Source organism: Emys orbicularis, chromosome 2 (assembly GCF_028017835.1).
Source record: "Emys orbicularis isolate rEmyOrb1 chromosome 2, rEmyOrb1.hap1, whole genome shotgun sequence".
NCBI classification, from domain to species: domain Eukaryota; kingdom Metazoa; phylum Chordata; order Testudines; family Emydidae; genus Emys; species Emys orbicularis.
The window spans coordinates 299,622,821-299,649,712 of record NC_088684.1 but is presented as its reverse complement, the minus strand read 5'-3'; the positions used below and the strand labels follow the sequence as shown (position 1 = coordinate 299,649,712).

General features: G+C 70.1%; 1 protein-coding gene across 1 annotated transcript in view; it reads right to left on the bottom strand.

Moving 5' to 3' along the window:
• SLC4A2 (solute carrier family 4 member 2) overlaps positions 1 to 26,689 on the bottom strand; it is a 29,304-nt gene extending 2,615 nt beyond the window's left edge. Inside the window, exons 1-18 of the mRNA XM_065400009.1 lie at positions 26,630 to 26,689; positions 18,259 to 18,424; positions 17,806 to 18,023; positions 17,504 to 17,625; positions 17,096 to 17,322; positions 16,342 to 16,478; positions 14,473 to 14,653; positions 14,183 to 14,318; positions 13,521 to 13,701; positions 11,699 to 11,813; positions 11,365 to 11,549; positions 10,596 to 10,821; positions 8,110 to 8,330; positions 7,631 to 7,795; positions 4,780 to 4,986; positions 3,877 to 4,134; positions 3,503 to 3,592; positions 1,993 to 2,159 (exon numbers count right to left, since the gene is read on the bottom strand). Of these exons, the coding sequence (XP_065256081.1) occupies positions 1,993 to 2,159; positions 3,503 to 3,592; positions 3,877 to 4,134; positions 4,780 to 4,986; positions 7,631 to 7,795; positions 8,110 to 8,330; positions 10,596 to 10,821; positions 11,365 to 11,549; positions 11,699 to 11,813; positions 13,521 to 13,701; positions 14,183 to 14,318; positions 14,473 to 14,653; positions 16,342 to 16,478; positions 17,096 to 17,322; positions 17,504 to 17,625; positions 17,806 to 18,023; positions 18,259 to 18,424; positions 26,630 to 26,689 (3,062 nt within the window). The remainder of the gene's footprint in view (positions 1 to 1,992; positions 2,160 to 3,502; positions 3,593 to 3,876; positions 4,135 to 4,779; positions 4,987 to 7,630; positions 7,796 to 8,109; positions 8,331 to 10,595; positions 10,822 to 11,364; positions 11,550 to 11,698; positions 11,814 to 13,520; positions 13,702 to 14,182; positions 14,319 to 14,472; positions 14,654 to 16,341; positions 16,479 to 17,095; positions 17,323 to 17,503; positions 17,626 to 17,805; positions 18,024 to 18,258; positions 18,425 to 26,629) is intronic.
• Positions 26,690 to 26,892: the final 203 nt, after the last annotated feature.

Here is a 26,892-nt window from a genome sequence, read left to right as displayed (position 1 = left end):
GCCCCACGGCCCCCCCACCTGCCCCCCACAGCCACCTGCAGCCTGCGCGCCTTCTTACTGATCAGCCTGGGGGGCACCGGAGCCTCAGGGCCTGCCCCACGGCCCCCCCACCTGCCCCCCCACAGCCACCTGCAGCCTGCGCGCCTTCTTACTGATCAGCCTGGGGGGCACCGGAGCCTCAGGGCCTGCCCCACGGCCCCCCCACCTGCCCCCCCACAGCCACCTGCAGCCTGCGCGCCTTCTTACTGATCAGCCTGGGGGGCACCGGAGCCTCAGGGCCTGCCCCACGGCCCCCCCACCTGCCCCCCCACAGCCACCTGCAGCATGCGCTCCTTCTTACTGATCAGCCTGGGGGGGCACCGGAGCCTCAGGGCCTGCCCCACGGCCCCCCCACCTGCCCCCCCACAGCCACCTGCAGCATGCGCTCCTTCTTACTGATGATCAGCCTGGGGGGCACCGGAGCCTCAGGGCCTGCCCCACGGCCCCCCCAGCTGCCCCCCACAGCCACCTGCAGCATGCGCTCCTTCTTACTGATCAGCCTGGGGGGCACCGGAGCCTCAGGGCCTGCCCCACGGCCCCCCCAGCTGCCCCCCACAGCCACCTGCAGCCTGTGCGCCTTCTTACTGATCAGCCTGGGGGGCACCGGAGCCTCAGGGCCTGCCCCACGGCCCCCCCACCTGCCCCCCCACAGCCACCTGCAGCCTGCGCGCCTTCTTACTGATCAGCCTGGGGGGCACCGGAGCCTCAGGGCCTGCCCCACGGCCCCCCCACCTGCCCCCCCACAGCCACCTGCAGCCTGCGCTCCTTCTTACTGATGATCAGCCTGGGGGGCACCGGAGCCTCAGGGCCTGCCCCACGGCCCCCCCACCTGCCCCCCCACAGCCACCTGCAGCCTGCGCGCCTTCTTACTGATCAGCCTGGGGGGCACCGGAGCCTCAGGGCCTGCCCCACGGCCCCCCCACCTGCCCCCCCACAGCCACCTGCAGCATGCGCTCCTTCTTACTGATGATCAGCCTGGGGGGCACCGGAGCCTCAGGGCCTGCCCCACGGCCCCCCCAGCTGCCCCACGGCCCCCCCAGCTGCCCCCCACAGCCACCTGCAGCCTGCGCGCCTTCTTACTGATCAGCCTGGGGGGCACCGGAGCCTCAGGGCCTGCCCCACGGCCCCCCCACCTGCCCCCCCACAGCCACCTGCAGCCTGCGCGCCTTCTTACTGATCAGCCTGGGGGGCACCGGAGCCTCAGGGCCTGCCCCACGGCCCCCCCACCTGCCCCCCCACAGCCACCTGCAGCATGCGCTCCTTCTTACTGATCAGCCTGGGGGGGCACCGGAGCCTCAGGGCCTGCCCCACGGCCCCCCCACCTGCCCCCCCACAGCCACCTGCAGCATGCGCTCCTTCTTACTGATGATCAGCCTGGGGGGCACCGGAGCCTCAGGGCCTGCCCCACGGCCCCCCCACCTGCCCCCCCACAGCCACCTGCAGCCTGCGCGCCTTCTTACTGATCAGCCTGGGGGGCACCGGAGCCTCAGGGCCTGCCCCACGGCCCCCCCACCTGCCCCCCCACAGCCACCTGCAGCCTGCGCGCCTTCTTACTGATCAGCCTGGGGGGCACCGGAGCCTCAGGGCCTGCCCCACGGCCCCCCCACCTGCCCCCCCACAGCCACCTGCAGCCTGCGCGCCTTCTTACTGATCAGCCTGGGGGGCACCGGAGCCTCAGGGCCTGCCCCACGGCCCCCCCACCTGCCCCCCCACAGCCACCTGCAGCCTGTGCGCCTTCTTACTGATCAGCCTGGGGGGGCACCGGAGCCTCAGGGCCTGTCCTACGCCCCCCCCCACCTGCCCCACGGCCCCCCCACCTGCCCCCCACAGCCACCTGCAGCATGCGTTCCTTCTTACTGGGGGGGCACCGGTGTCTCAGGGCCTGCCCCACAGCCCGGGACCTCCCCCCATAGCCCCCCCACAGCCCCCCCGCCCGCGGGCGGCTCGGCTCACGTGGTGATCTGGGTCTCCATGAAGATGAGGATGAAGACCAGCACGGCCGGCAGGGCACTGGCCACCATCATCCAGACGGGGAAGGAGCTGCCCTCGCCCAGGGGGTTGATGACCCAGCCCCGCTTCTCCGGGGCCGTCACTGAGAAGCCACTGGGAACGCTCAGCTTCTGCAGGGAGAATGGGGGGGCCATGAGAGACAACCTGGGGGGGCCTCGGCACAGGGGGCAATGGGGGTGGGGGATGCTGGAGAAGGGGGAGCAGGCATGTGGAGGGACAGGGAGGTGGGGGCAGGGGGGACAGGGGCTGGGGAGGTTGGGGGCAGGAGAGATGAGGGAGCAGGCATGAGGGGGGATGGGGACTTGCGGGGCAGGGGGATGGGGGCAGGCGTGAGGGGGAATGGGGAGTTGGGAGGCAGGAGGGATGGGGGCAGGGGAGGTGGGGGCAGGGGGGACAGGGGGCAAGTGTGAGGGGGGATGGGCAGTTGGGGGGCAGGGGGAATGGGGGCAGGACGACGGGGGCAGGCATGAGGAGGGATGGGGAGTTGGGGGGCAGGGGGGATGGGGCAGGGCGATGGGGGGCAGGCATGAGGGGGGATGGGGAGTTGGGGGGCAGGGGGGACAGCGGGCAAGTGTGAGGGCGGATGGGGGGGTGGGGGCAGAGGGTACGGGGCGGGGGGTGGGGACAGGTGTGAGGGGGGACGGGGGCAGGGGGGGACAGAGAGCAAGTGTGAGGGGGATGGGGAGTTGGGGGGCAGGGGGGATGGGGGCAGGCATGACAGGGGACAGCAAGGTGGGGGGCAGGGGGCAGCAGGCTGGGACGAACACGGGAATGGTGATAACGCCCCAGTGCCCCATCTCTAGGGCTCCGTCCCCGTGGCCCCATTCCCCTAGGCCTGGCAGCTCCGGCCCGGCGTCGGAGTCCGGAGCCACTGGGCCCGTCGCGCTGCGGGGCCTTGGCCGTGGGGCCCTGGCCGTGGGGCAGACCCTGGCTGTGGGGCAGGCTCTGCCCGGCCGGGGGAATTCGGAGCCACGGGATAGACTGGGCGGGGACGGGGACGAAGCCGAGAGGCGGCCGGTGCCTGCGGGACCAGGGGCCGGGCTGACGGACGCTGGCTCCACCCAGGGCGGACAGACACGGGGATGGGGAGATGGAACCAGCCTGGTCCCCAGCTCCAGGCCACACCAGGGCTGAGCCGCTGCCTCTCTGGGCTTCCCATGCGGTGTCCCGGGGTCGGCAACCTGCTCTGGGGGAAAAGGCTCCTGCTGCCGGGGCTGGTCCTGGCTGGGCGCGTGGGTCCCTGTGGGGCGCACGAGGCTCCCCCGGCTCCGTGGGACTCGCTGGCAGAGCTCGTGGGGGGCAGCAGGAGGGCTGGAGCCCTGAGGCTCCGTCGGAGGCAGAGAGAGGGGGACCCCTGGGGTAGGGCAGCTGAGGGGTCCCCCCAGGAGCTGGCTGCAGGTCCAGGCACAGCACAGAGCCTGTGGGTCCCTGACACGGGGCCCACCTCACTGACCTGCGTGTACGTATCCCGGATGCTGAAATCCACCAGCACCATGATGAGGATGGCGATGGGCACCCCGAAGTCCCCGATCACCCGACGGATCTGCAGAGAGCGGGTCAGTGCCGACCAGGGTGGGCCCCAGGAGCTCTGCCCCCAGCGAACCCTGCCCCCAGCTCTGCCCTCCCTGCCCCCTGCCCCCCAGCGAACCCTGCCTGCCCCCCAGGAGCCTTGCCCCCCCTGCCATGGCACAGCCTGCAGGGGGCTGCCCCCCAGCTCTGCCCCAACCTGCCCCTTCCTCCCACCCCACAGCTCTGCTCCAGCCCTTCTCCCCCGGCCCCCCATGCCCAAGCCCCCCCATGGCCCCTTGGCCACCCCTGCTCACGTACCCTCCCCGGGAAGAAGCGGCTGTTCTTGAACTTGCGCAGGAAGAAGGCGATGAAGAAGGTGCCGGCCATGAGCACCAGCGAGAGCAGGGCCGTGTTGGGCTGCCCCGTCACCGCCGGCCCGGCCCGGCCCCCCGTCCCGTTCCCCAGGGGCGCGCTGCCGTTCTCCGCGCTCATCCCGTTCCACAGGGGCGCGCTGCCATTCTCCACACCCGTCCCGTTTGTCCGCCCGCAGCCGTGCAGGGGGTGCTCCTGGAAGATCTGCCGGGAGATCACGGGGGCCTGAAATGCTGCCCACATCCCCCCACGCCCTCCAGCCAGGACAGCCCCCCATACCCCACCCCCTCCAGCCAGGACAGCCCCCAGTGCCCTGCCCCCTCCAGCCCCCACAGCCCCCCACGCCCTCCAGCCAGGACAGCCCCCCATACTCCCCCCCTCCAGCCAGGACAGCCCCCAGTGCCCTGCCCCCTCCAGCCCCCACATCCTCCAGCCAGGACAGCCTCCCATACTCCCCCCCTCCAGCCAGGACAGCCCCCCATACCTCACCCCCTCCATCCCCCACAGCCCCCACGCCCTCCAGCCAGGACAGCCCCCCATACCCCACCCCCTCCAGCCCCCACAGCCCCCCACGCCCTCCAGCCAGGACAGCCCCCCATACTGCCCCCCTCCAGTCCACACAGCCCCCCACGCCCTCCAGCCAGGACAGTCCCCCATACTCCCCCCCTCCAGCCAGGACAGCCCCCCATACCTCACCCCCTCCATCCCCCACAGCCCCCCACGCCCTCCAGCCAGGACAGCCCCCCATACTCCCCCCCCTCCAGTCCACACAGCCCTCTCCCCGCCCCCATCCAGAGGCTGCTGCCCACCCCAGCGTCAGGATCTCAGCCTGGGCCGCCTGGGTCGCACCTTGGCCAGCTTGGAGAAGGTCTCGTAGATGAAAATGAGGGATGAAAATGAGGAGATGAGGAAGGCGAAGATCTCCTGGGTGAAGCGGGACACGAAGCGCACCAGGATGCTGCCCTCCACGGCCACCATCACCAGCACGATGAGGATGAGCCAGAAGCCGATCCACACGCGCCCCACCAGGTACTCCAGCCCGTTGGTCGTGCAGAACTGGCGGGGCACAGCACAGTGAGGGGGGCTGGTCCGTGCTCCTGGCCAGGGGCTCCCCTCTGCCCCCTGGCAGGGTCTCTGGGACCCGTTCTGGGGAGGGGGGGCAGGACGGGGGTGGGGATGGAGGGGCAGGGCAGGTGGGGGGAGGGGCAGGCAGCACGGGGCGGGGGGCGCAGGGTCTCTGGGACCCGTTCTGGGGCGGGGGGGCAGGACGGGGGTGGGGATGGAGGGGCAGGGTAGGTGGGGGGAAGGGCAGGCAGCACGGGGCGGGGGGCGCAGGGTCTCTGGGACCCGTTCTGGGGCGGGGGGGCAGGATGGGGGTGGGGATGGAGGGGCAGGGCAGGTGGGGGGAGGGGCAGGCAGCACGGGGCAGGGGGCGCAGGGTCTCTGGACCCGTTCTGGGGCGGGCGGGCAGGACGGGGGTGGAGATGGAGGGGCAGGGTAGGTGGGGGGAGGGGCAGGCAGCACGGGGCGGGGGGCGCAGGGTCTCTGGGACCCGTTCTGGGGCGGGGGGGCAGGACGGGGGTGGGGATGGAGGGGCAGGGCAGGTGGGGGGAGGGGCAGGCAGCACGGGGCAGGGGGCGCAGGGTCTCTGGGACCCGTTCTGGGGCGGGGGGCAGGACGGGGGTGGGGATGGAGGGGCAGGGCAGGTGGGGGGAGGGGAAGGGAGCACGGGGCATGGGGCGCAGGGTCTCTGGGACCCGTTCTGGGGCGGGGGGGCAGGACGGGGGTGGGGATGGAGGGGCAGGGCAGGTGGGGGGAGGGGCAGGCAGCACGGGGCGGGGGGCGCAGGGTCTCTGGGGCTGGCAGGGAGCTTCGAGCATGGGTCGTTCCATGACCTCTGCCCCGGGGTCACGGCACAGGGACATCAGGAACAGCGCAACCCCCGACTCCGGCCCTGTGCCCAGCCGCGGCCCGGCACAGAGGGGTTCTCCAAGCCACCCCTAGGATCTGGGGCTCTCCGGAGGCTGCCGGGGCACTGGGGGTGCTGTGGGGCTTGGGGGGTTCGTGAAAGTCTCACAGGGCTATTGGGGACGGTGGGGGAGGTGGGAGCCTTGGGGGGGAGGGGTGTCAGTTTGGGGAGAGGCGGGGGACTCTGGGGGCTCCAAGATGATCGGGGCTCCAGCGAACTAGCAGGGCGCTCTAGGGGACAAACAGGGTTTCTGGGGGACTATCATCTGGGGGACTATCAGGGGGTTCCTGGGGGACCCTTGGGGGCTCTGGGGGGCTGTTGGGGTTCCAGGGACTCTGGGGGGGCTAATGGGGATTCTGGGGAACTCCAGGGAGTAACAGGCGGCTCCAGGGGCTATCAGGGGGCGCTGAGGGGCTCTTGGGAGTTCTTGGGGTAACGAGGGGCTCCGGGGGCTATCAGGGGGCTTTGAGGGGCTCTCGGGGGCTTGGGGGTGACGGGGGCTCTGAGGGGCTATCTGAGGGTTCTGGGGGCTCCAGGTCAGGGGCCTCCGAGGGCTCTCGGGGGCTTTGGGGGTAACGGGGGCTCTGAGGGCTATCTGGGGGTTCTGGGGGGCTCCAGGTCAGGGGGCTCTAGGGGGCTCCGGGGACTATCAAGGGGCTCTGAGGGGCTATTGGGGGTTCTGGGGGGTAACGAGGGGCTCCAGGGGCTATCAGGGGGCTTTGAGGGGCTCTTGGGGGCTTTGGGGTAACAGGGGGCTCTGGGGCCATCAGGGGTATCAGGGGGCTCTGAGGGGCTATCTGCAGGCTATTGGGGGGTAACAGGGGATCTGAGGGACTATTTGGGGTTCGGGGGGCTATGGGAGCTATCAGGGGCTCAAGGGGTTATGGGGGTTATGGGGGGTAATGGGGGGCTCCGGGAGCTATCAGGGGGCTCTGAGGGGCTCTCGGGGTAATGCGGGGCTCTGGGTCTATCAGGGGGCGCTAAGGGGCTATCAGAGGTTCTGGGGGTAATGGGGGCTCAGGGGGCTCCAAGGGGCTATCGGGGGGTCTGAGAGACTATCTGGGGGTTTGGGGCTCCAAGGGGCTATCGGGGGTTCTGGGGGGTAATGGGGGGCTCCGGGGGCTATCAGGGGGCGCTAAGGGGCTATTGGGGGTTCTGGGGGTAATGAGGGGGCTCAGGGGGCTCCAAGGGGCTATCGGGGGCTCTGGGGGGTAATGGGGGGTCTGAGAGACTATCTGGGGTTCAGGGGGCTCCAAGGGGCTATTGGGGTTCTGGGGGTAATGGGGGGTAATGGGGGGCTCTGGGGGCTATCGGGGGCGCTAAGAGGCTATCTGGGGGCTATAGGGGTAACAGGGGTCTGAGGGACTATCTGGGGGTTCAGGGGCTCCAAGGGGCTATTGGGGGTTCTGGGGGTAATGGGGGGTAATGGGGGGCTCTGGGGGCTATCGGGGGCGCTAAGAGGCTATCTGGGGGCTATAGGGGTAACAGGGGTCTGAGGGACTATCTGGGGGTTCAGGGGGCTCCAAGGGGCTATTGGGGGTACTGGGGGGGTACTGGGGGGCTCCGGGGGCTATCAGCGGGCTCTGAGGGGTTCTCGGGGGTAATGCGGGGCTCTGGGGGCTATCAGGGGGCGCTAAGGGGCTATCTGGGGGTTCAGGGGGCTCCAAGGGGCTATCGGGGGTTCTGGGGGGTAATGGGGATCTGGGGCCCTCCCAGGAGTCCTGAACTCACTGTGAAAAAAGCTTCTTCGAAGACGAGCAGGGGCCCGGAGAAGCCGATGATGAGCAGCGGCTGGGCGCCCAGCAGGCAGAAGACGATGCCCTGCACGGCCGTGGAGATGATCAGCTCCGACACCCCGATCAGGTCCTGGGTCTTCTCGCCTGCGGGGGGTGAGGGCTCAGCACTGGAGACCGACCCCTCCCCCGCCCCTCCCCACTGACCCCCAGCAACGGGCCCTCACTCCCCTCCCCCGGCTCCTCTCCGCTGACCCCCGCCCCCTCCCCCGCCCCTCCCCGATGGCCCCCCTCCCCACTGACCCCCAGCAACGGTCCCTCACTCCCCTCCCCATCCACCCACCCTGCTGGTGGCATCAGGCCCCGGACCCCTTCCCAGCTACATGGGATCCCCAAGTCCCTCCCCGGCCAGCCCCTGCCCCCAGGGGTTCCCAGCATAGACAGGCAGGGCACGACACCCCCCCCGGCGGCCCTTACCCAGCAGCCCCCGAAGGTGATGGCCGGCGAGAGCGCGGCGAAGTAGATGAAGATGATGGCGGCGACGCACTGGGGGTTCAGGCTGTCCCTGAAGTCGCTCAGGTATTTGGGGTAGCGCCGGCGCACGTCACGGACGAGCCCCCCGAAGGGCCGGCCCGTGCGCCGCAGGGGGTCATCCTCGTCCTCGTCCTCCTCCTTCACCACCTTCAGCTTCAGCAGCGCTGCTCCACAGAGAGAGCCAGTCAGGCGCCCGCTCGGCCCCACCCCCAGACCCGCCCCGCGCCCCGCTCCCCGCGCCGCTCCGCTCCGCGCCATGGGGCCCGGTAGGGGGAGCGTCGCCCGGTCCCAGCCCCACCCCCAGCACCGCCCCGCACCCTGCTCCCCGCTCCGCGCCATGGGGCCCGGCAGGGGGAGCGTCGCCCGGTCCCAGCCCCACCCCCAGCACCGCCCCACGCCATGGGGCCCGGCAGGGGGAGCGTCGCCCGGTCCCAGCCCCACCCCCAGCACCGCCCCGCGCCCCGCGCCCCGCCCGCTCCGCGCCATGGGGCCCGGCAGGGGGAGCGTCGCCCGGTCCCAGCCCCACCCCCAGCACCGCCCCACGCCATGGGGCCCGGCAGGGGGAGCATCGGCCGCCCGGCCCCACCCCCAGCCCTGCCCCGCGCCAGGGCCCAGCAGGGCAGGGCAGGGGGAGCGTCGCCCACCCGGCCCCACCCCCAGCCCTGCCCCGCGCCATGGGGCCCGGCAGGGGAGCGTCGCCCGGTCCCAGCCCCACCCCCAGCACCGCCCCGCGCCCCGCCCCGCTCGGCGCCATGGGGCCCGGCAGGGGGAGCGTCGCCCGGTCCCAGCCCCACCCCCAGCACCGCCCCACGCCATGGGGCCCGCAGGGGGAGCGTCGCCCGGTCCAGCCCCACCCCCAGCACCGCCCCGCGCCCTGCTCCCCGCTCCGCGCCATGGGGCCCGGCAGGGCAGGGCAGGGGGCTGCTGCCGGCCCGGTCCCAGCCCCAGCCCCGCGCCAGGGCCCAGCAGGGGGAGCATCGCCCGCCCGGCCCCAGCCCCGCACTAGGGCCCAGCAGGGCAGGGCAGGGGGGTGCTGCCGGCCCGGTCCCAGCCCCAGCCCCGCGCCAGGGCCCAGCAAGGGGAGCGTCGCCCGGTCCCAGCCCCACCCCCAGCACCGCCCCGCGCCCTGCTCCCCGCTCCGCGCCATGGGGCCCGGCAGGGCAGGGCAGGGGGCTGCTGCCGGCCCGGTCCCAGCCCCAGCCCCGCGCCAGGGCCCAGCAGGGGGAGCATCGCCCGCCCGGCCCCAGCCCCGCGCTAGGGCCCAGCAGGGCAGGGCAGGGGGTGCTGCCGGCCCGGCCCCAGCCCCGCGCCAGGGCCCAGCAAGGGGAGCGTCGCCCGCCCGGCTCCAGCCCCGCGCTAGGGCCCAGCAGGGCAGGGCAGGGGGAGCGTCGCCCGCCCGGCCCCAGCCCCGCGCTAGGGCCCAGCAGGGCAGGGCAGGGGGTGCTGCCGGCCCGGCCCCAGCCCCGCGCCAGGGCCCAGCAAGGGGAGCGTCGCCCGCCCGGCCCCAGCCCCGCGCTAGGGCCCAGCAGGGCAGGGCAGGGGGTGCTGCCGGCCCGGCCCAGCCCCGCGCTAGGGCCCGCAGGCAGGCAGGCAGGGGGGTGCTGCCGGCCCGGTCCCAGCCCCAGCCCCGCGCCAGGGCCCAGCAAGGGAGCGTCGCCCGCCCGGCCCCAGCCCCGCGCTAGGGCCCAGCAGGGCAGGGCAGGGGGTGCTGCCGGCCCGGCCCCAGCCCCGCGCCAGGGCCCAGCAAGGGAAGCGTCGCCCGCCCGGCCCCAGCCCCGCGCTAGGGCCCAGCAGGGCAGGGCAGGGGGTGCTGCCGGCCCGGCCCCAGCCCCGCGCTAGGGCCCAGCAGGGCAGGGCAGGGGGGTGCTGCCGGCCCGTCCCAGCCCCAGCCCCGCGCCAGGGCCCAGCAAGGGGAGCGTCGCCCGCCCGGCCCCAGCCCCCGCGCTAGGGCCCAGCAGGGCAGGGCAGGGGGTGCTGCCGGCCCGGCCCCAGCCCCGCGCCAGGGCCCAGCAAGGGGAGCGTCGCCCGCCGGCCCCAGCCCCGCGCTAGGGCCCAGCAGGGCAGGGCAGGGGGTGCTGCCGGCCCGGCCCCAGCCCCGCGCTAGGGCCCAGCAGGGCAGGGCAGGGGGGTGCTGCCGGCCCGGTCCCAGCCCCAGCCCCGCGCCAGGGCCCAGCAGGGGGAGCATCGCCCGCCCGGCCCCAGCCCCGCACTAGGGCCCAGCAGGGCAGGGCAGGGGGGTGCTGCCGGCCCGGTCCCAGCCCCAGCCCCGCGCCAGGGCCCAGCAAGGGGAGTGTCGCCCGCCCGGCCCCAGCCCCGCGCTAGGGCCCAGCAGGGCAGGGCAGGGGGTGCTGCCGGCCCGGCCCCAGCCCCGCGCCAGGGCCCAGCAGGGCAGGGCAGGGGATGCTGCGGCCCCGCCCTGGGCCCGTTACCTTTCTCAGCGGATGACTTGGGCTCCAGCGCGGTGCCCAGCAGCAGCCGGCGCTCTTGCTCCTCGCGCTTCTGGAGCATCTGGCGCTGGAAGTGGGCCACGGTGCGCAGCAGCTCCTCGCCCTGCACCTCGGAGGGCGGCAGCACCACGCTGCAGTCCAGGAACTCATTGATGGCGCCGAGCAGGTCGTGCCGGTCGTCGGCCAGATACGCTGCCTCGTGGAATTGCTGCGGGGGGAACCTGTCGGGTCAGAGGCGCCGTGCGCCGGCCGCGGGCCAGGAGAACACGGATCCTCGGGGCGCTGGGCCCTGGGGCAGGATGCCCACGTGTCCAGCCCACAAGGAAGGAAAATGGAAGACGGCTGGGCCCAGAAGAACCCGCCAGGGGGGGGCACAGAGCCTTGGGACCCAGGGACCCACCCTGCAATCAGGGTGCAAGCCAAGTCCAGGGGACGGGGCAGAGCCTGCAGCAGGCTGGGGGTAGTCATAGGATGAGGAGAGGGACTGGGCGATGGGGCCCCATGGCAGGGGGCAGAGGGGCTATGGGCAGGGCCTAATGGCAGTGGGGTGGGGGTGCTGGGACCCCGCAGCAGGCTGGGGGGGGTGCACTGATCTTGTCAGACACGAGGGTGGAGATGGAGCCAGGGTGGAGATGGAGCCGGGTGGGGGTGGGGGTGGGGGATTACCTTGTCAAACATGAGGGTGGAGATGGAGCCGGGTGGAGATGGAGCCGGGGTGGAGATGGAGCCGGGGGGCGGGGGGGGGGATTACCTTGTCGGACATGAGGGTGGAGATGGAGCGCCCGATCTCGTGGTAGTCCATGTTGGCGCTGCTGGGCCCCAGCAGCACGAAGAGGAAGCGGACGGGGATGGGCACCTCCAGCACCGAGTCCAGCTCCACGGCCGCCTGCAGCCGCACGAAGGCCATGGTGGGCTGGTCCAGGAACTCCACGCAGCCTGCGGGGCACAGGCCCGTCAGCCGACACCCGGCTGCAGAAGGGCCTGGCTGCCACGTCCAGCCCCGGCCCCCATCGGCCGGCGGGCTCGGCACAGCCCCGGCCCTGGGCCCCTCTGCCCAGCTATCCCGCCCCTCCCCCCGTCCTTACCCACAAGCACCACCGTGGCCTCCGCGTTGTCTGGGATCTTCTCCAGCAGCTTCAGCTCGTGCTTCGACTTCGACCTCGTGATGCCAGCTGGGGGTGCCGAGCTCAGGCTCTCTCGCTGTGGGGCAGGGACAGGGCACACAGGTGAACACTCCGCCATGGGGCGGGAGCCAAGCCACCGAGCCAAGGGCCAGGGGTCCTGGGCAGAGCCCAGAGTGGGGACGGGGTGTCAGAGATAAGGTAAACAGGGGCAAGAGCTCCCGGAAGTGGGTTGGGTGGTTAAGGACATAAGACCAAGGGTCCATCCAGCCCAGTATCCTGTCTGCCGACAGTGGCCAATGCCAGGCGCCCCAGAGGGAAGGAACAGAACAGGGAATCATCCAGTGATCTCTCTCCTGTTGCCCATTCCCAGCTTCTGGCAAACAGGGGCTAGGGACACCATCCCTGCCCATCCTGGCTAACAGCCATTGATGGATCTATCCTCCATGAATGTATCTAGTTCTTTTTTGAACCCTGTTATAGTCTTGGACTTCACAACATCCCCTGGCAAGGAGTTCCACAGGTTGACTCTGGTTGTGTGAAAAAATACTTCCTTTTGTTTGTGTTAAACCTGCTGCCTATTAATTTCATTTGGTGACCCCTAGTTCTTGTGTTATGTGACAGGATAAATAACACTTCCTTATTCACTTTCTCCACACCAGCCATGATTGTATAGACCTCTATCATATCCCGCCTTAGTCGTCTCTGTTCCAAGCTGAAAAGTCCCAGTCTGATTAATCACTCCTCATACGGCAGCCGTTCCATACCCCTAATAATTTTTGCTGCCCTTTTCTGAACCTTTTACAATTCCAGTATATCTTTTTTGAGATGGGGCGAACACATCTGCACACAGTATTCAAGGTGTGGGCGTACCATGGATTTATATAGAGGCAATATGATATTTACTATCTTTTTATCTATCCCTTTCCTAATGATTCCCAATGTTCTGTTCGCTTTTTTGACTGCTGCTGCACATTGAGTGGATGATTTCAGAGAACTATCCACAATGACTCCAAGATCTCTTTCTTGAGTGGTAACAGCTAATTCAGACTCCTTCATTTTATATGTATAGTTGAGATTGTTTTCCAATGTGCATTACTTTGCATTTATCAACACTGAATTTCATCTGCCATTTTGTTGCCCAGTCACCCAGATTTGGGAGATCCTTTTGTAGCTCTTCGCAGTCTGCCTGGGACTTAACTATCTTGAGTAGTTTTGTATCATCTGCACATTTAGGATGCTGACCAGCCCTGCTCCCAGGACAGGTCCCTGGGGACTCCACTATTTACCTCTCTCTGCTGTACAAACTGATCAGGAAAGGAGACAAGGGGCCCCGGGGGAGTGGTTGGGTGGCTCAGGAAGGGGGACAAGGGGCCCCGGGGGAGTGGTTGGGTGGCTCAGGAAGGGGGACAAGGGGCCCCGGGGGAGTGGTTAGGTGGCTCCAGGAAGGGGGACAAGGGGCCCCGGGGGAGTGGTTGGGTGGCTCAGGAAGGGGGACAAGGGGCCCCGGAGGAGTGGTTGGGTGGCTCAGGAAGGGGGACAAGGGGCCCCGGGGGAGTGGTTGGGTGGCTCAGGAAGGGGGACAAGGGGCCCCGGAGGAGTGGTTGGGTGGCTCAGGAAGGGGGACAAGGGGCCCCGGGGGAGTGGTTGGGTGGATCAGGGAGGGGGACAAGGGGTCTCGGTGGCGCTCAGCAAGGGGGGGCAAGAGGCTCAGGAAAGGGGATAAGGGGCCCTGTGGGGGCAGGATGGGGGCACACGGGCACGCAGCACCCAGGCCCCCACTCACCTCCCGCTCCACCTCGACCCTGGCCTCGTGTTCGGCAGCGTGGGTGCCGATGAGGGGCTCGGTGACGGTGGGCTCGCCACCCTCGCCCACGTGGTTGGCGCTGTGGTGATGCACCAGCAGGGAGCCCAGGCTACCAGCTGAGATGTTGCGGGGGAAGAAATCCTTCTCGTCGCTTGGGTGGCTGCAGGACGAAGCCAGGGGAAGGGTCTGCCGCCTGCACGCGCCAGGGAGTCTGGGCCCCGGCAGGCCGTTCTCCGGCCGGCCAGCGCGCTGCACGCTGGGACTCGGGGTCTCCCACTCTCCCCCACCCCCCCTTCTCCCTGAGCCCCCCTCGAACCGGCCAAGCCGCTGGGGCAGGGCCCTGCCGGGCCCCAGGTGTCTGCAGCCTGCTCTCAGACCGGGTGTGGGTGGGGGGTGCTCAGGGAGGGCCTGCGCCCCCCACCCACGCACAGCCTGGGGCTTTGCCCCAAGTGATGCCTGGGCGGGTAACGGGCACTCGCCAGCGGGACAGCCGGGCCGCCCTGGCACCTGGCTCGAGGCCCCAGGGGGTTGGGTGTGTGCGCACGGCTCCCTCCCGCAGAGACCCAGCAGGGAGCGAGCAGCCGCACAGAGCCAGCCTGGGCAGTTCCCTCTCCAGGCCCCGGGGCGCGCGGGCAGCTCACCTGTGCTTTAGCAGCAGCGCCCGCAGCACGTTGGCACGGTCCTCGGCCCGGATCTGGTCCGAGATGATCATCTGCTCCACCACCTGGTGCGCCACCCCCGGCAGTGTCTTCTGGTCCAGGTCCAGCAGCACGGCCCCTGGGGGCAGAGCCAAGGGCTGAGCAGAGAGGCCGAGGGGCTGCCCCGCTCCAGCCATCCCCCTGAGCCACAGCCGGGCCCGGCCAGGACCTCCCACCCCGGGCTGCGCCCCGCTGCAGCCTCCTGCCCCATGGGGCTGCTCCCGCCCACCTACCATGGGAGAGGGTCTTGCGCAGCTCCAGCAGGCTGCGGAAGCTCAGGGAGGCCACATGGGGCTTCCCCCAGCGATCAGTCTCCTCCTCCACGTCCTCCTCAAACTTGATCCAGCGCGCCGTCTCCTTCCACTGCAGCTCCTGGTTCTTGTCCACCACCAGCTCGTTCAGCTCCACGAAGACCTGCCGGGGCAGGGGCAGGGGCCGCGGGGTTCAGGGGGTGGGGCTGGGGTCCCCTTGGAGGCCTGCCAGCCCCTGCGCCCCTGGTGCCCGTCCCCCAGCCCCTGCCCCCCATGTATTCCAGTCCCCCCATGGACCCCAGCCCCGGCCCCCATGGTGCCCATCTCCCAGCCCCTGCCCCCCCATGGACCCCATCCCCTAGACCCTGCCCCCTGGAGCCCCCTTCCCCTGCCCCCCGTGGCACTCCATTCCCCAGCCCCTGCCCCCCCCATGGACCCCAGGCCCCGGCCCCCATGGTGCCCATCTCCCAGCCCCTGCCCCCCCATGGACCCCATCCCCTAGACCCTGCCCCCTGGAGCCCCCTTCCCATGCCCCCCATGGCACTCCATTCCCCAGCCTCTGCCCCCCCATGGACCCCAGCCCCCGGCCCCTGTAACCCCGATCCCCTGCCCCTCATGGAACCCATCCCCCCCATGACCCCCCATCCCCTGCCCCCTGTAGAATCATAGAATATCAGGGTTGGAAGGGACCTCAGGTGGTCATCTAGTCCAACCCCCTGCTCAAAGCAGGACCAATTCCCAACTAAATCATCCCAGCCAGGGCTTTGTCAAGCCGGGCCTTAAAAACCTCCAAGGAAGGAGACTCAACCACCTCCCTAGGTAACCCATTCCAGTGCTTCACCACCCTCCTAGTGAAATAGTGTTTCCTAATATCCAACCTAAACCTCCCCCGCTGCAACTTGAGACCATTACTCCTTGTTCTGCCATCTGCCACCACTGAGAACAACCGAGCTCCGTCGTCTTTGGAACCCCCCTTTCAGGTAGTTGAAAGCAGCTATTAAATCCCCCCTCATTCTTCTCTTCTGGAGACTAAACAATCCCAGTTCCCTCAGCCTCTCCTCATAAGTCATGTGCTCCAGCCCCCTAATCATTTTTGTTGCCCTCCGCTGGACTCTTTCCAATTTTTCCACATCCTTCTTGTAGTAACGCGTACTCACCTGGACACAGTACTCCAATACCGAATAGAGGGGAATGATCACGTCCCTCGATCTGCTGGCAATGCCCCTACTTATACAGCCCAAAATGCCGTTAGCCTTCTTGGCAACAAGGGCACACTGTTGACTCATATCCAGGTTCTCGTCCACTGTGACCCCTAGGTCCTTTTCTGCAGAACTGCTGCCTAGCCATTCGGTCCCTAGTCTGTAGCAGTGCATGGGATTCTTCCGTCCTAAGTGTAGGACTCTGCACTTGTCCTTGTTGAACCTCAGCAGGTTTCTTTTGGCCCAATCCTCTAATTTGTCTAGGTCCCTCTCGACCCTATCCCTACCCTCCAGCGTATCTACCTCTGCCCCCAGCTTAGTGTCATCTGCAAACTTGCTGAGAGTCAGTCCATGCCATCCTCCAGATCATTAATAAAGATGTCGAACAAAACCGGCCCCAGGACCGACCCTTGGGGCACTCTGCTTGATACCAGCTGCCAACTAAACATTGAGCCGTTGATCACTACCTGTCTCCATCCCCTGCTCCCCATCCCCTGTAGCCCCCAATCCCCTGCCCCCCACCTGCTGTAGTCCCCATCCCCTGCCCCCCATACTCCATAGCCCCCATCTTCTGCCCCCCATACCTCATATAGCCCTCCATCCCACCCCCTGTAGCCCCCATCCCCTGCCCCCGCGGCCCCACCCCAGTCACCTCGTGCGGCTGCCGGTTGTGTTTCCTGAGCCGGGCGCTCGGCTCCGTGTAGTCTTTGCTGACGTGCACGACTTGGCCCTTGGCGCTCTTGCGGACTAGGTGCCGTCGGACCCCGGGCACGTCCTCGAACCTGTGGCCTGCGGGGAGACGGGCAGTGGCCCTGAGCCTGGCGCGGGGGAAGCTGGAGCCGTTGCTCAGCTGCAGCTTCTCCTCCTGCTGGCGCAGGCGAGGGAGCCCGGATCACACACCGGCCCCCACTGTCCGGCTGGCCCCAGGCCCAGGCCCACCTCCTGCAGGGGAAACGCGGCGGAGCTGCCCAGCGGCTGCCCCAGACCGCGGTGCTGAGGGACCCTGTCTGCGGCTGTGCCGCGTAAGAACGATGGGGGGCGGCGGTATGGGGGGGCAGCGAGTTTCCCTGGCCCAGCACAGGGGATCCACCAGGGAGGCTCACTCAGAGTGGGGGTGCGTCAGGCTGTTGGGCCCCCCATGGAGCCTGCTGGCCCCTCCACTCTGGGCCCCCAGGGTACCGGTGACACGTAGCCTGTGGGTGGTCCCCCCGGCCTGGCTTGGTGAGGAGCTGCACTGATTGAATTCCCGTCACACCCATGTGCCCATCCCACATGAGCGCCCCTCTGTGCCAGGGGCTGCACACGCCCAGCCCAGAGACAGTCCCTGCGCCATCCGCACAGACCAGCTCTGGGCCGTGCCCCCGGCCCTCGCCCCTTCCCCCCTGCCCAGGGCCTGGGGCACTCACTCTTCATGTAGTCCAGGTCGGCCGAGGCCAGCGTCTGGGCCTCCGATTCGTCCGTGGGCACCTTCTGGTACTGGGCCTGCTCCACCCCTGTCATGCTGCCGATGCGCCGCCTCTCATTCAGGTTGTAGCTCCGGTGCCCCGGCTGGGACTTGGGAACGGGGCGGCCTGGGCAGCTGGGCTCGTCTGCACTGGGACCATCGGTCCCACGCTCCTCCTCGGCCCTGGGGCTGGAACAGACACCTGCCTCAGAGCTGGGGTCCCGAGCTGGGCCCTGCCACCAGCCCCGTGGGGCAGAGCCCAGCCCCACCACGAGCTGCCGAGGAGCCCTTGAGTCCCAGCGCCCAGGCACCCCGTGCCAAGACCCCTGCCGCTCCGCTCCGTGCAGCCGGTCCCCACACGCTCACTCACCCGGCCCCCTTGGGGTCCGTAGCTGCAGCCCCCCCCAGCTCCATGGGGGAGCTTGGCAGAGACGTTGGGGTCGTGGGCTCCTCTGGGCAGCGCTCGGCAGCCTCGTCCTCCTGCAAGAAGAACTGAGAAGGGACACGGCTTGGGGCACCGGCAGCAGCAGGGCCTGGGGGCCCTGCCCTCATGGTCCCAGCCCTGCCAGCCAGAGCCACTCCTCTGGGCCCCCTCACCAGTGCTCTGCCTCCAGCGCCCCTCGCTGCTCCAGCCGACCCCTCCCGCTCCCTGCTGGGCCCCCAGCCCTGTACCTGGATCCCCCCGGGCAGGTCCTCGGCCGACCGCTCTGGCTCCGTGTCGCAGGTCTCATCCTCATCCTCCTCCGCCTCCTCGATGGTGGGGGTCTCTCCTGGAATGGACGCCCGACGCCGCTTCTTCTTGCCCTTCTGCCCCCCCTTCTTCCTGCGGGCGTCGGGGGGCAGGTGCGTGGAGAGGGGGTGGTGGATGTGGTGGGACGACTGGCGGTGGTCTGGGCGGAACAGTAGGTGTGGGCATGAGCACCAAGCTGGGGCCAGACCCTGCACGCCTCCCCTGCCCCCCATCGCCACGCCCTGCCCCCATGCTGCCCCCACTGCGCCGCCCTGCGACAACAGGCGCTGCCCAGCCAGGCCAGAGCCTCTCCTCACAGGCGTCCAGGAGCCAACGAACCGGCCTGGTGCCCCCCCGGGCCGTGTTCTCTGCGCCCCGGCCCTGCCCCCACTCACACTCGAAATCCTCCTCGCCATAGCTGCGGCCGGCCTCCTCCCCGTTGCGCGGGTGCGAGTCGTGCAGGATCTCCTCAAAGCGCTCCACCCCCAGCGTCTTGTTCAGGTCGGTCTCCTCGTCCTCCGCCGCCGCGGGCGAGCCAGGGCCCAGGGCATCCGACTCCGGCTGAGGAAACACAGAACACAGCAGAGCCCCAGCTCAGCGCCGCAGCCCCAGTGCCCCGTCGCAGCCACCCCCAGCCTTCCTGGGGCCAGCGCCCCCCGCCGAGCCCCCCTATCCTTGCAATACGGCACCCCCCACCGAGCCCCCGCCCCGCTCCCTGCAGCCCCTGCCGAGCCCCCCCCGGACCTCCCGCCCCGCAGCCCCCTGCCGAGCCCCCGCCCCGCTCCCTGCAGCCCCCCGCTGAGCCCCCCCCGAGCTCCCGCCTCGCAGCCCCCTGCCGAGCCCCCGCCCCGCTCCCTGCAGCCCCCTGCTGAGCCCCCCCGAGCCCCCGCCTCGCAGCCCCCTGCCGAGCCCCCCGCCCCGCTCCCTGCAGCCCCCCGCTGAGCCCCCCGAGCTCCCGCCTTGCAGCCCCCTGCCGAGCCCCCGCCCCGCTCCCTGCAGCCCCCCGCTGAGCCCCCCCCCGAGCTCCCGCCTCGCAGCTCCCTGCCGAGCCCCCGCCCCGCTCCCTGCAGCCCCCCGCTGAGCCCCCCCCGAGCTCCCGCCTTGCAGCCCCCTGCCGAGCCCCCGCCCCGCTCCCTGCAGCCCCCCGCTGAGCCCCCCCGAGCCCCCGCCCTGCAGCCCCCTGCCGAGCCCCCCCCCCCCCGAGCCCCCCCCTGCAGCCCAGCGGCCCTAGCACGGCACTGGGGCATTGGGCCAGCACTGCCGGGTCGGTGCCTGTCCAGCACCGTATCTCCTGCAGCAGCCTGGCTGCCCTGTGGGGTCTCCCCTCCACGGCCCCCTGGCAGCCCCCGCCCTGTCCGGGCCCCAAGGGGCCCACAGCCCAGCGCAGGCAGCACCGAGGCTGGGCAGGTCACAGGCTCCGCACAGCCGGCACTGGGGGGACCTGCGGGGCTGGCTGCAGCGTTGCTCCCGGCTCTGCCCGCCCTACCAGGGCAGCAACCCCCCCCCGGCGACTGAGCCCCACACGTCTCGTCTCCCCCCCCCCCCCCCGGCGACTGAGCCCCACACGTCTCGTCTCCCCCCCCCCCGGCGACTGAGCCCCACACGTCTCATCTCCCCCCCCCGGCGACTGAGCCCCACACGTCTCATCTCCCCCCCCCGGCGACTGAGCCCCACACGTCTCGACTCCCCCCCCGCGCCCCAGCGACTGAGCCCCACACGTCTCGTCTCCCCCCCCCGCCCCGGCGACTGAGCCCCACACGTCTCGTCTCCCCCCCCCCCCGGCGACTGAGCCCCACACGTCTCGTCTCCCCCCCCCCCGGCGACTGAGCCCCACACGTCTCATCTCCCCCCCCCCGGCGACTGAGCCCCACACGTCTCATCTCCCCCCCCCGGCGACTGAGCCCCACACGTCTCGACTCCCCCCCGCGCCCCAGCGACTGAGCCCCACACGTCTCGTCTCCCCCCCCGCCCCAGCGACTGAGCCCCACACGTCTCGTCTCCCCCCCCCTCCCCCGGCGACTGAGCCCCACACGTCTCGTCTCCCCCCCCGGCGACTGAGCCCCACACGTCTCGTCTCCCCCCCCCCCCCCCCGGCGACTGAGCCCCACACGTCTCATCCCCCCCCCCGGCGACTGAGCCCCACACGTCTCATCTCCCCCCCCCGGCGACTGAGCCCCACACGTCTCGACTCCCCCCCGCGCCCCAGCGACTGAGCCCCACACGTCTCGTCTCCCCCCCCGCCCCAGCGACTGAGCCCCACACGTCTCGTCTCCCCCCCCGGCGACTGAGCCCCACACGTCTCATCCCCCCCCCCCCCCGGCGACTGAGCCCCACACGTCTCATCTCCCCCCCCCCGGCGAATGAGCCCCACACGTCTCGTCTCCCCCCCCCGGCGACTGAGCCCCACACGTCTCGTCTCCCCCCCGCGCCCCAGCGACTGAGCCCCACACGTCTCATCTCCCCCCCCCCGGCGACTGAGCCCCACACGTCTCATCTCCCCCCCCCCCCCGGCGACTGAGCCCCACACATCTCGTCTCCCCCCCCGCCCCAGCGACTGAGCCCCACACGTCTCATCTTCCCCCCCCCGGCGACTGAGCCCCACACATCTCGTCTCCCCCCCCGCCCCAGCGACTGAGCCCCACACGTCTCGTCTCCCCCCCCGGCGACTGAGCCCCACACATCTCGTCTCGTCTCCCCACTCCCCCCTGCCCAGCGACCAAGCCCCACACGTCTCGTCTCGTCTCCCCCTCCCCCCGCCCAGCAACCGAGCCCCACATGTCTCGTCTCCCCCCCAGCGACCAAGCCCCACATATCTCCTCTCCCCTCCAGCCCCGCCCAGCAACCAAGCCCTACACGTCTCATCTCCCGACCCGCCCCAGCGACCGAGCCCCACAAGTCTCGTCTCCCCCTCCCCCCCCCGGCGACCGAGCCCCACACATCTCCTCTCCCCTCCAGCCCCCCACCCCCCAGTGATGGAGCCCCATGTCTCAGCTCTCCTCCATCCCCCCCGTGATGGAGCCCTGAGTCCCCCCCACCCCGTGATGGAGCTCAGCGTCCCCTCCCCACGATGGAGCTCAGCGTCCCCTCCCCACGATGGAGCCCAGCCTGCCCCTCACGCTGAGGGAGAGCAGACGGAGCGAGGTGCCGGGGGGCCCTGCCCCTCTCCTACCTGAGCCATGGGGGGGGGGGGGGAGGGCAGAGGGGGACGGGGCCGAGCTGCTGCTGCCTGCGCCCCGCTCCGGCCCCGCAGCCAGGCAGCCGGCGCAGAGCTTTATGGGGCTCTGCCGACCCGGGAAGGTCGCGGCCGCGGGAGGGACGGGAGCAGCGGGAGGTGACAGGCGGCTCCTTCCCTCGGTGCCACTCCAAATATTGACGGAGGCTCCCCGCGCCAGGGCCGCCGGCCGCCAGCTCCGGCACATGCCTGAAGGTGCCCTCTGCGCCGGAGCGGCTCCCCCAGGCTCCCACCAGCATCTCCGGTGAGTCCCACGCCTGCCCCGGGACCTCCCCCGCCCATGGGGCAGGGCAGGGGCCCCAGAGCCCCCCACCCCACTGGGGCCTGAGTGCAGGGTCCCCCTCGCCCCAGCTATGCTAGGCAAGCCCCCCCTCTCCCAGGGGTGCTGTGCTGGGGGGCAGGCCCCCCTCTCCTAGGGGTGCTGTGCTGGGGGGCAGGCCCCCCTCACCCAGGGGTGCTGTGCTATGCTATAGGGGACAGGCCCCCTTCTCCCAGGAGTGCTGTGCTATGGGGGACAGGCCCCCTTCTCCCAAGGGTGCTGTGCTGGGGGGCAGGCCCCCCCTTCTCCTGGAGCCTGGCGTGGGCACTAGCCAAGCGAGGAGGCAGTCTGTGGGTCCTGACCCCCACCCCCGGCCCTGGATGGAGAGTGTCCCCCGGGACATGGCCCTTCCCAAAGCGGGGTGCAGAGGGGGACTGCCTGGGGGCTGTGGGAGGAAGGCAGCGCCCCCTGCCCGGCACAACTGCCCCTAGCCTGCCAGTGCTGCCCCCTGATCACTGTCCCTGCGAGGACCTGATGTGCAGCCCCTCCCGCCTCCCCACCCTGCCCGGACCCCACATTGACCCCTCCATCCCCCTCACTCCTCGATCTCCCCGCCCCACCCTACTGCAACCCCCTCCATCCCCCTCACACCCCACCATGTCCCCCGACATCCCCGCCCAAACCCCGCTGTGACCCCTGACATCCCCCTCACTCCTCGCCATCCCCAACGCACTCCACCGTGTCCCCGGACATCCCCGCCCAACCCCCGCTGTGACCCCCGACATCCCAGTCACTCCTCGCCATCCCCAACCCATCCCACTGTGTCCCCCGACCTCCCCGCCCAACCCCACTGCGACCCCCGACATCCCCCTCAGTCCTCGCCATCCCCGCCCCCCCCAGTGCGACCCCTGACATCCCCCTCACTCCTCGCCATCCCCAACGCACCCCACTGTGTCCCCTGACCTCCCCGCCCGCCCCACCCCACTGCGACCCCCTCCATCCCCCTCACTCCTCACCATCCCCAACGCACCCCACCGTGTCCCCCGACCTCCCCGCCCCACCCTACTGCAACCCCCTCCATCCCCCTCACACCTCGCCATCCCCAATGCAACCGGTGTCCCCTGACATCCCTGCCCAACCCCCGCTGCGACCCCCTCCATCCCCATCACACCCCACCATGTCCCCCGACATCCCCGCCCAAACCCCGCTGTGACCCCTGACATCCCCCTCACTCCTCGCCATCCCCAACGCACTCCACCGTGTCCCCCGACATCCCCGCCCAACCCCCGCTGTGACCCCCGACATCCCAGTCACTCCTCGCCATCCCCAACCCACCCCACTGTGTCCCCCGACCTCCCCGCCCAACCCCACTGCGACCCCCGACATCCCCCTCAGTCCTCGCCATCCCCGCCCCCCCCAGTGCGACCCCTGACATCCCCCTCACTCCTCGCCATCCCCAACGCACCCCACTGTGTCCCCTGACCTCCCCGCCCCGCCCCACCCCACTGCGACCCCCTCCATCCCCCTCACTCCTCACCATCCCCAACGCACCCCACCGTGTCCCCCGACCTCCCCGCCCCACCCCACTGCGACCCCCGACATCCCTGCCCAACCCCCGCTGTGTTCCCCGACCTCTGCACCACGACACCGACCTCCCCATCCCACCCCCGCAGTGACCCCCGACCTCCCCGTCCAGTCCTTGCCGTGTCCCCAAACGACCCCTGCTGTCCTGAATCAGCTGCAACACTCAGTGACCCCATCCCCACCGCAACCCCAACCTCCCCCACCCCACTGCCTGCCCCACATCCTCACTGCCCTGCCCAGCCCCCAGCCCCACTGCTTGCCCCACATCCTCACTGCCCTGCCCAGCCCCCAGCCCCACTGCTTGCCCCACATCCTCACTGCCCTGCCCACCCCATTGCCTGCCCCACATCCTCACTGCCCTGTCCACCCCACTGTCTGCCCCACATCCTCACTGCCTAGCTCACCCCATTGCTCAGCCACACATCCTCACTGCCCAGACCAGCCCCTCTGCCCCGCCCCATATTCTCACTGTTCAGCCCACCCCACTTCCTGCCCCACATCCTCACTGCTCTGCCCACCCCACTGCCTGCCCCACATCCTCACTGCCCTGCCCACCCCACTTCCTGCCCCACATCCTCACTGCTCTGCCCACCCCACTGCCTGCCCCACATCCTCACTGCCCACCCCACTGCCTGCCCCACATCCTCACTGCCCAGCCCAGCCCCCAGCCCCACTGCCTGCCCCACATCCTCACTGCCCTGCCCAGCCCCCAGCCCCACTGCCTGCCCCACATCCTCACTGCCCTGCCCACCCCACTGCCTTCCCCACATCCTCACTGCCTAGCTCACCCCATTGCTCAGCCACACATCCTCACTGCCCAGCCCAGCCCCACTGCCTGCCCCACATTCTCACTGTCCAGCCCAGCCCCACTGCCCTGCCCCATATCCTCACTGTTCAGCCCACCACACTGCCTGCCCCACATCCTCACTGCCCACCCCACTTCCTGCCCCACAGCCTCACTGCTCTGCCCACCCCACTGCCTGCCCCACATCCTCACTGCACTGCCCACCCCACTGCCTGCCCCACATCCTCACTGCCCAGCCCAGCCCCACTGCCTGCCCCACATTCTCACTGTCCAGCCCAGCCCCACTGCCCTGCCCCATATCCTCATTGTTCAGCCCACCCCACTTCCTGCCCCACATCCTCACTGCTCTGCCCACCCCACTTCCTGCCCCACATCCTCACTGCTCTGCCCACCCCACTGCCTGCCCCACATCCTCACTGCGCTGCCCACCCCACTGCCTGCCCCACATCCTCACTGCCCTGCCCAACCCCCAGCCCCACTGCCTGCCCCACATTCTCACTGTCCAGCCCAGCCCCACTGCCCTGCCCCATATCCTCATTGTTCAGCCTACCCCTCTGCCTGCCCCACATCCTCACTGCTCTGCCCACCCCACTGCCTGCCCCACATCCTCACTGCCCAGCCCAGCCCCACTGCCTGCCCCACATCCTCACTGCCCTGCCCAGCCCCCAGCCCCACTGCCTGCCCCACACCCTCACTGCCCATTCCACTATTCTGCCCCACATCCTCCCCTGCTGTCCCACCTCTCCTCATTGCCCCACATCCCAGCCCCTCCCCCTTTCCCTTCCTGTCTCACTGCCCCATCCATTAGCCCAGCCGGTCCCTGCCGTCAGCTCGCCCAGGCCAAAGCAGCCCCCAGCCAGCGTAGCCCTAGAGCCCCCAGTGCTGGGGGGCTGGACATGCCTTGTGCTGTTGCCCCTGGCCGGTCTCTGGGGAGGGTGGGCCCCGGGGCCGGGCACAGAGGTGTAGAGAGACCCTGTGGGCACAGCCCTGCCCTGGGGCTCCCCGGCCAGCCCCACAGCACGGTGTGTGCCAGGAGCTGCAGCTCCTCTCCCGGGCCCAGGCCCAGGCGCGTCCTACCTGGCAGCCCAGCAGAAAGTCCATGGGAGCAGGAGCTGCCCACAGGAGGCCGGAGGGGCAGGAGGGCGCGCGGCAGCCCCAACCCGCATCACGTGCCGGCTGTTGCCTCGGCAATGGGGACCCGGCCCAACGGCCCAGGCCAGGCGCCCAGTGGCTGGGCTCGCAGGGTGAATCATTAACCTGCTACCTGCAGACGTGCCGCGGCGGTAACCCGGCAAGCAGCTTCCGTGCGGGGCAGGTGCCCGGGCGCGGCAAGCGACAGAGCCACGAGCCAGAGCGGGGCCCAGCAACGCGGGGGGGGGCTCCAGGCAAACGCCGAACCGAGCCCCCGGCTGCCCAGAGTGAAACACGGCCCGTAGCCCCCCGGCACAGCCCCCCAGCCCTGCCCACATCCTCACAGAGACCCCAGCACAGCCCCCCAGTGCCAGGCCAGAGCAGAGCCCCAGCCCTGTGCCCTGTGCCCTCTGCCCCCCCCAGCACACAGCCCTGTACCCCCTGCTGCCTACACAGCCCTGTACCCCCTGCCCCCCCAGCACACAGCCCTGTACCCTCTGCCCCCCCCTCCCCCAGGTGCTGCTGTGGTGAGTTGGTTGCAATGGAGAACTAAGCCAGCAGCTTGGGGGTCAAGGGGCTCTGCCATCAAGGAGGCTCAAGAGATATGTGGGGCAGCTGCCAGGCCACACATCAGCCTGGGGGAAAGGCCAACGGCCACACAAACCCACCCCATAGCAGAGCTGGGCCCCACAGAATGGGGGGAGGGGAGCCCCACACACCCGGCCACGCAGCACAGGGGGAGCTGTGACCAAGTGGGAATATTTGGTAATATTTTTATGAAAGCCGTTTGTGCCTCAGTTTCCGCATACGCTGCCTTGTTGCCCGGGGGGGAGGGGCCTGTCTGCTCCCAGGGCCGGCTGAGACACAGGCGCGGGTTCCCCTGGCTGGGCCTGGTCCCCATCTCAGTGAGACAATGGCAAATCCAGTCACCCGGACATGGACATCCGGCAACCCCCGCCCCCAAGGGGAATGGACCCCCCCACACACACACAGGGGGGCTGGACAAGGATCCCCGGCAGAGAACCCAGGGTTGGGAGGGGGGAGGGGGGTTACATGGGGTCGCGGGAAGCAGTCGGGCTCTCACCTGGAGTCTGACCAACGAGGCCGCACAGACAGACGGAGCCAGACCCCAGGGTTCCCCACAGCCGGGCTGGGCTCGGGGCTGGCCAGGACAGACCCTGCTTCACCCTTCATTGCCCCGGGCTGCCCTAAGGCCCCTAGGCCGAGCGCCCGCTAACGACTGACCCCGGCTGTGCCCGCACTGGGAGTGTCCCTGCCGGGGCTGGGCGAGGGGCCCTGATCCCTGCGAGCGGCCGAGTCTCCCTCAGGGGTGTCTCCAGGGGACTCGCTGCCCGGAGCTCGGGGCGGGGGGAGAGGCTGGAGGCCCAGAGGGCCAGTCTAGGGGGCGGTGAGGCCGTGTGGCTCACCCTGGAGGCAGAGCGGGACCCCCAGGGGGGCTGGCCCAGTGAAGGGGCCTCCCAGAGACCGTCCCAAAGCTGGGGGCGCAACCCTGAGCCTGTGGGTTCATGACAGGAGCCCTCTCTGGGGCTGATCCTCACCCCTCCGCAGGGCATGGGGTGACCCTGCCAGCCAGGCCAGAGGATACAGGTCCCAGAGCTGAGCTTGCTGGGCCCAGTCCCAGCGAAAACACTGGATGGCAGCTGCCCCAGGCTCTGCTCGCAGGCCCCACCGCTCGGCCGCTGGCTCTGCCCTGTGGTCCCGGGGCGGCTCCAGCCGTCCAAGCCTCCTACTTACGCTCTCGAAGGCAGAGGAGACGATGTGGTGAATCCCGGAGGAAACCTGGGAGCGGCTCATGGTGCAGGCCAGTGGCTGGTGCCCGGCCCCGTTAACCCTTCTCTTTCTCACTCGGGCCCAGAATGAAATGTCGGGGCAGCATCACCTGGGCAGAGGGAAGAGCAGAGGAGGGGCCTGGGTCACATACAGCCACGCCAGCCTGGGCCTTGGCATGGCTTCCCCCTCCCCCCGGAGTCACTCCCAGCCCTGTGCCCGGGGGACGA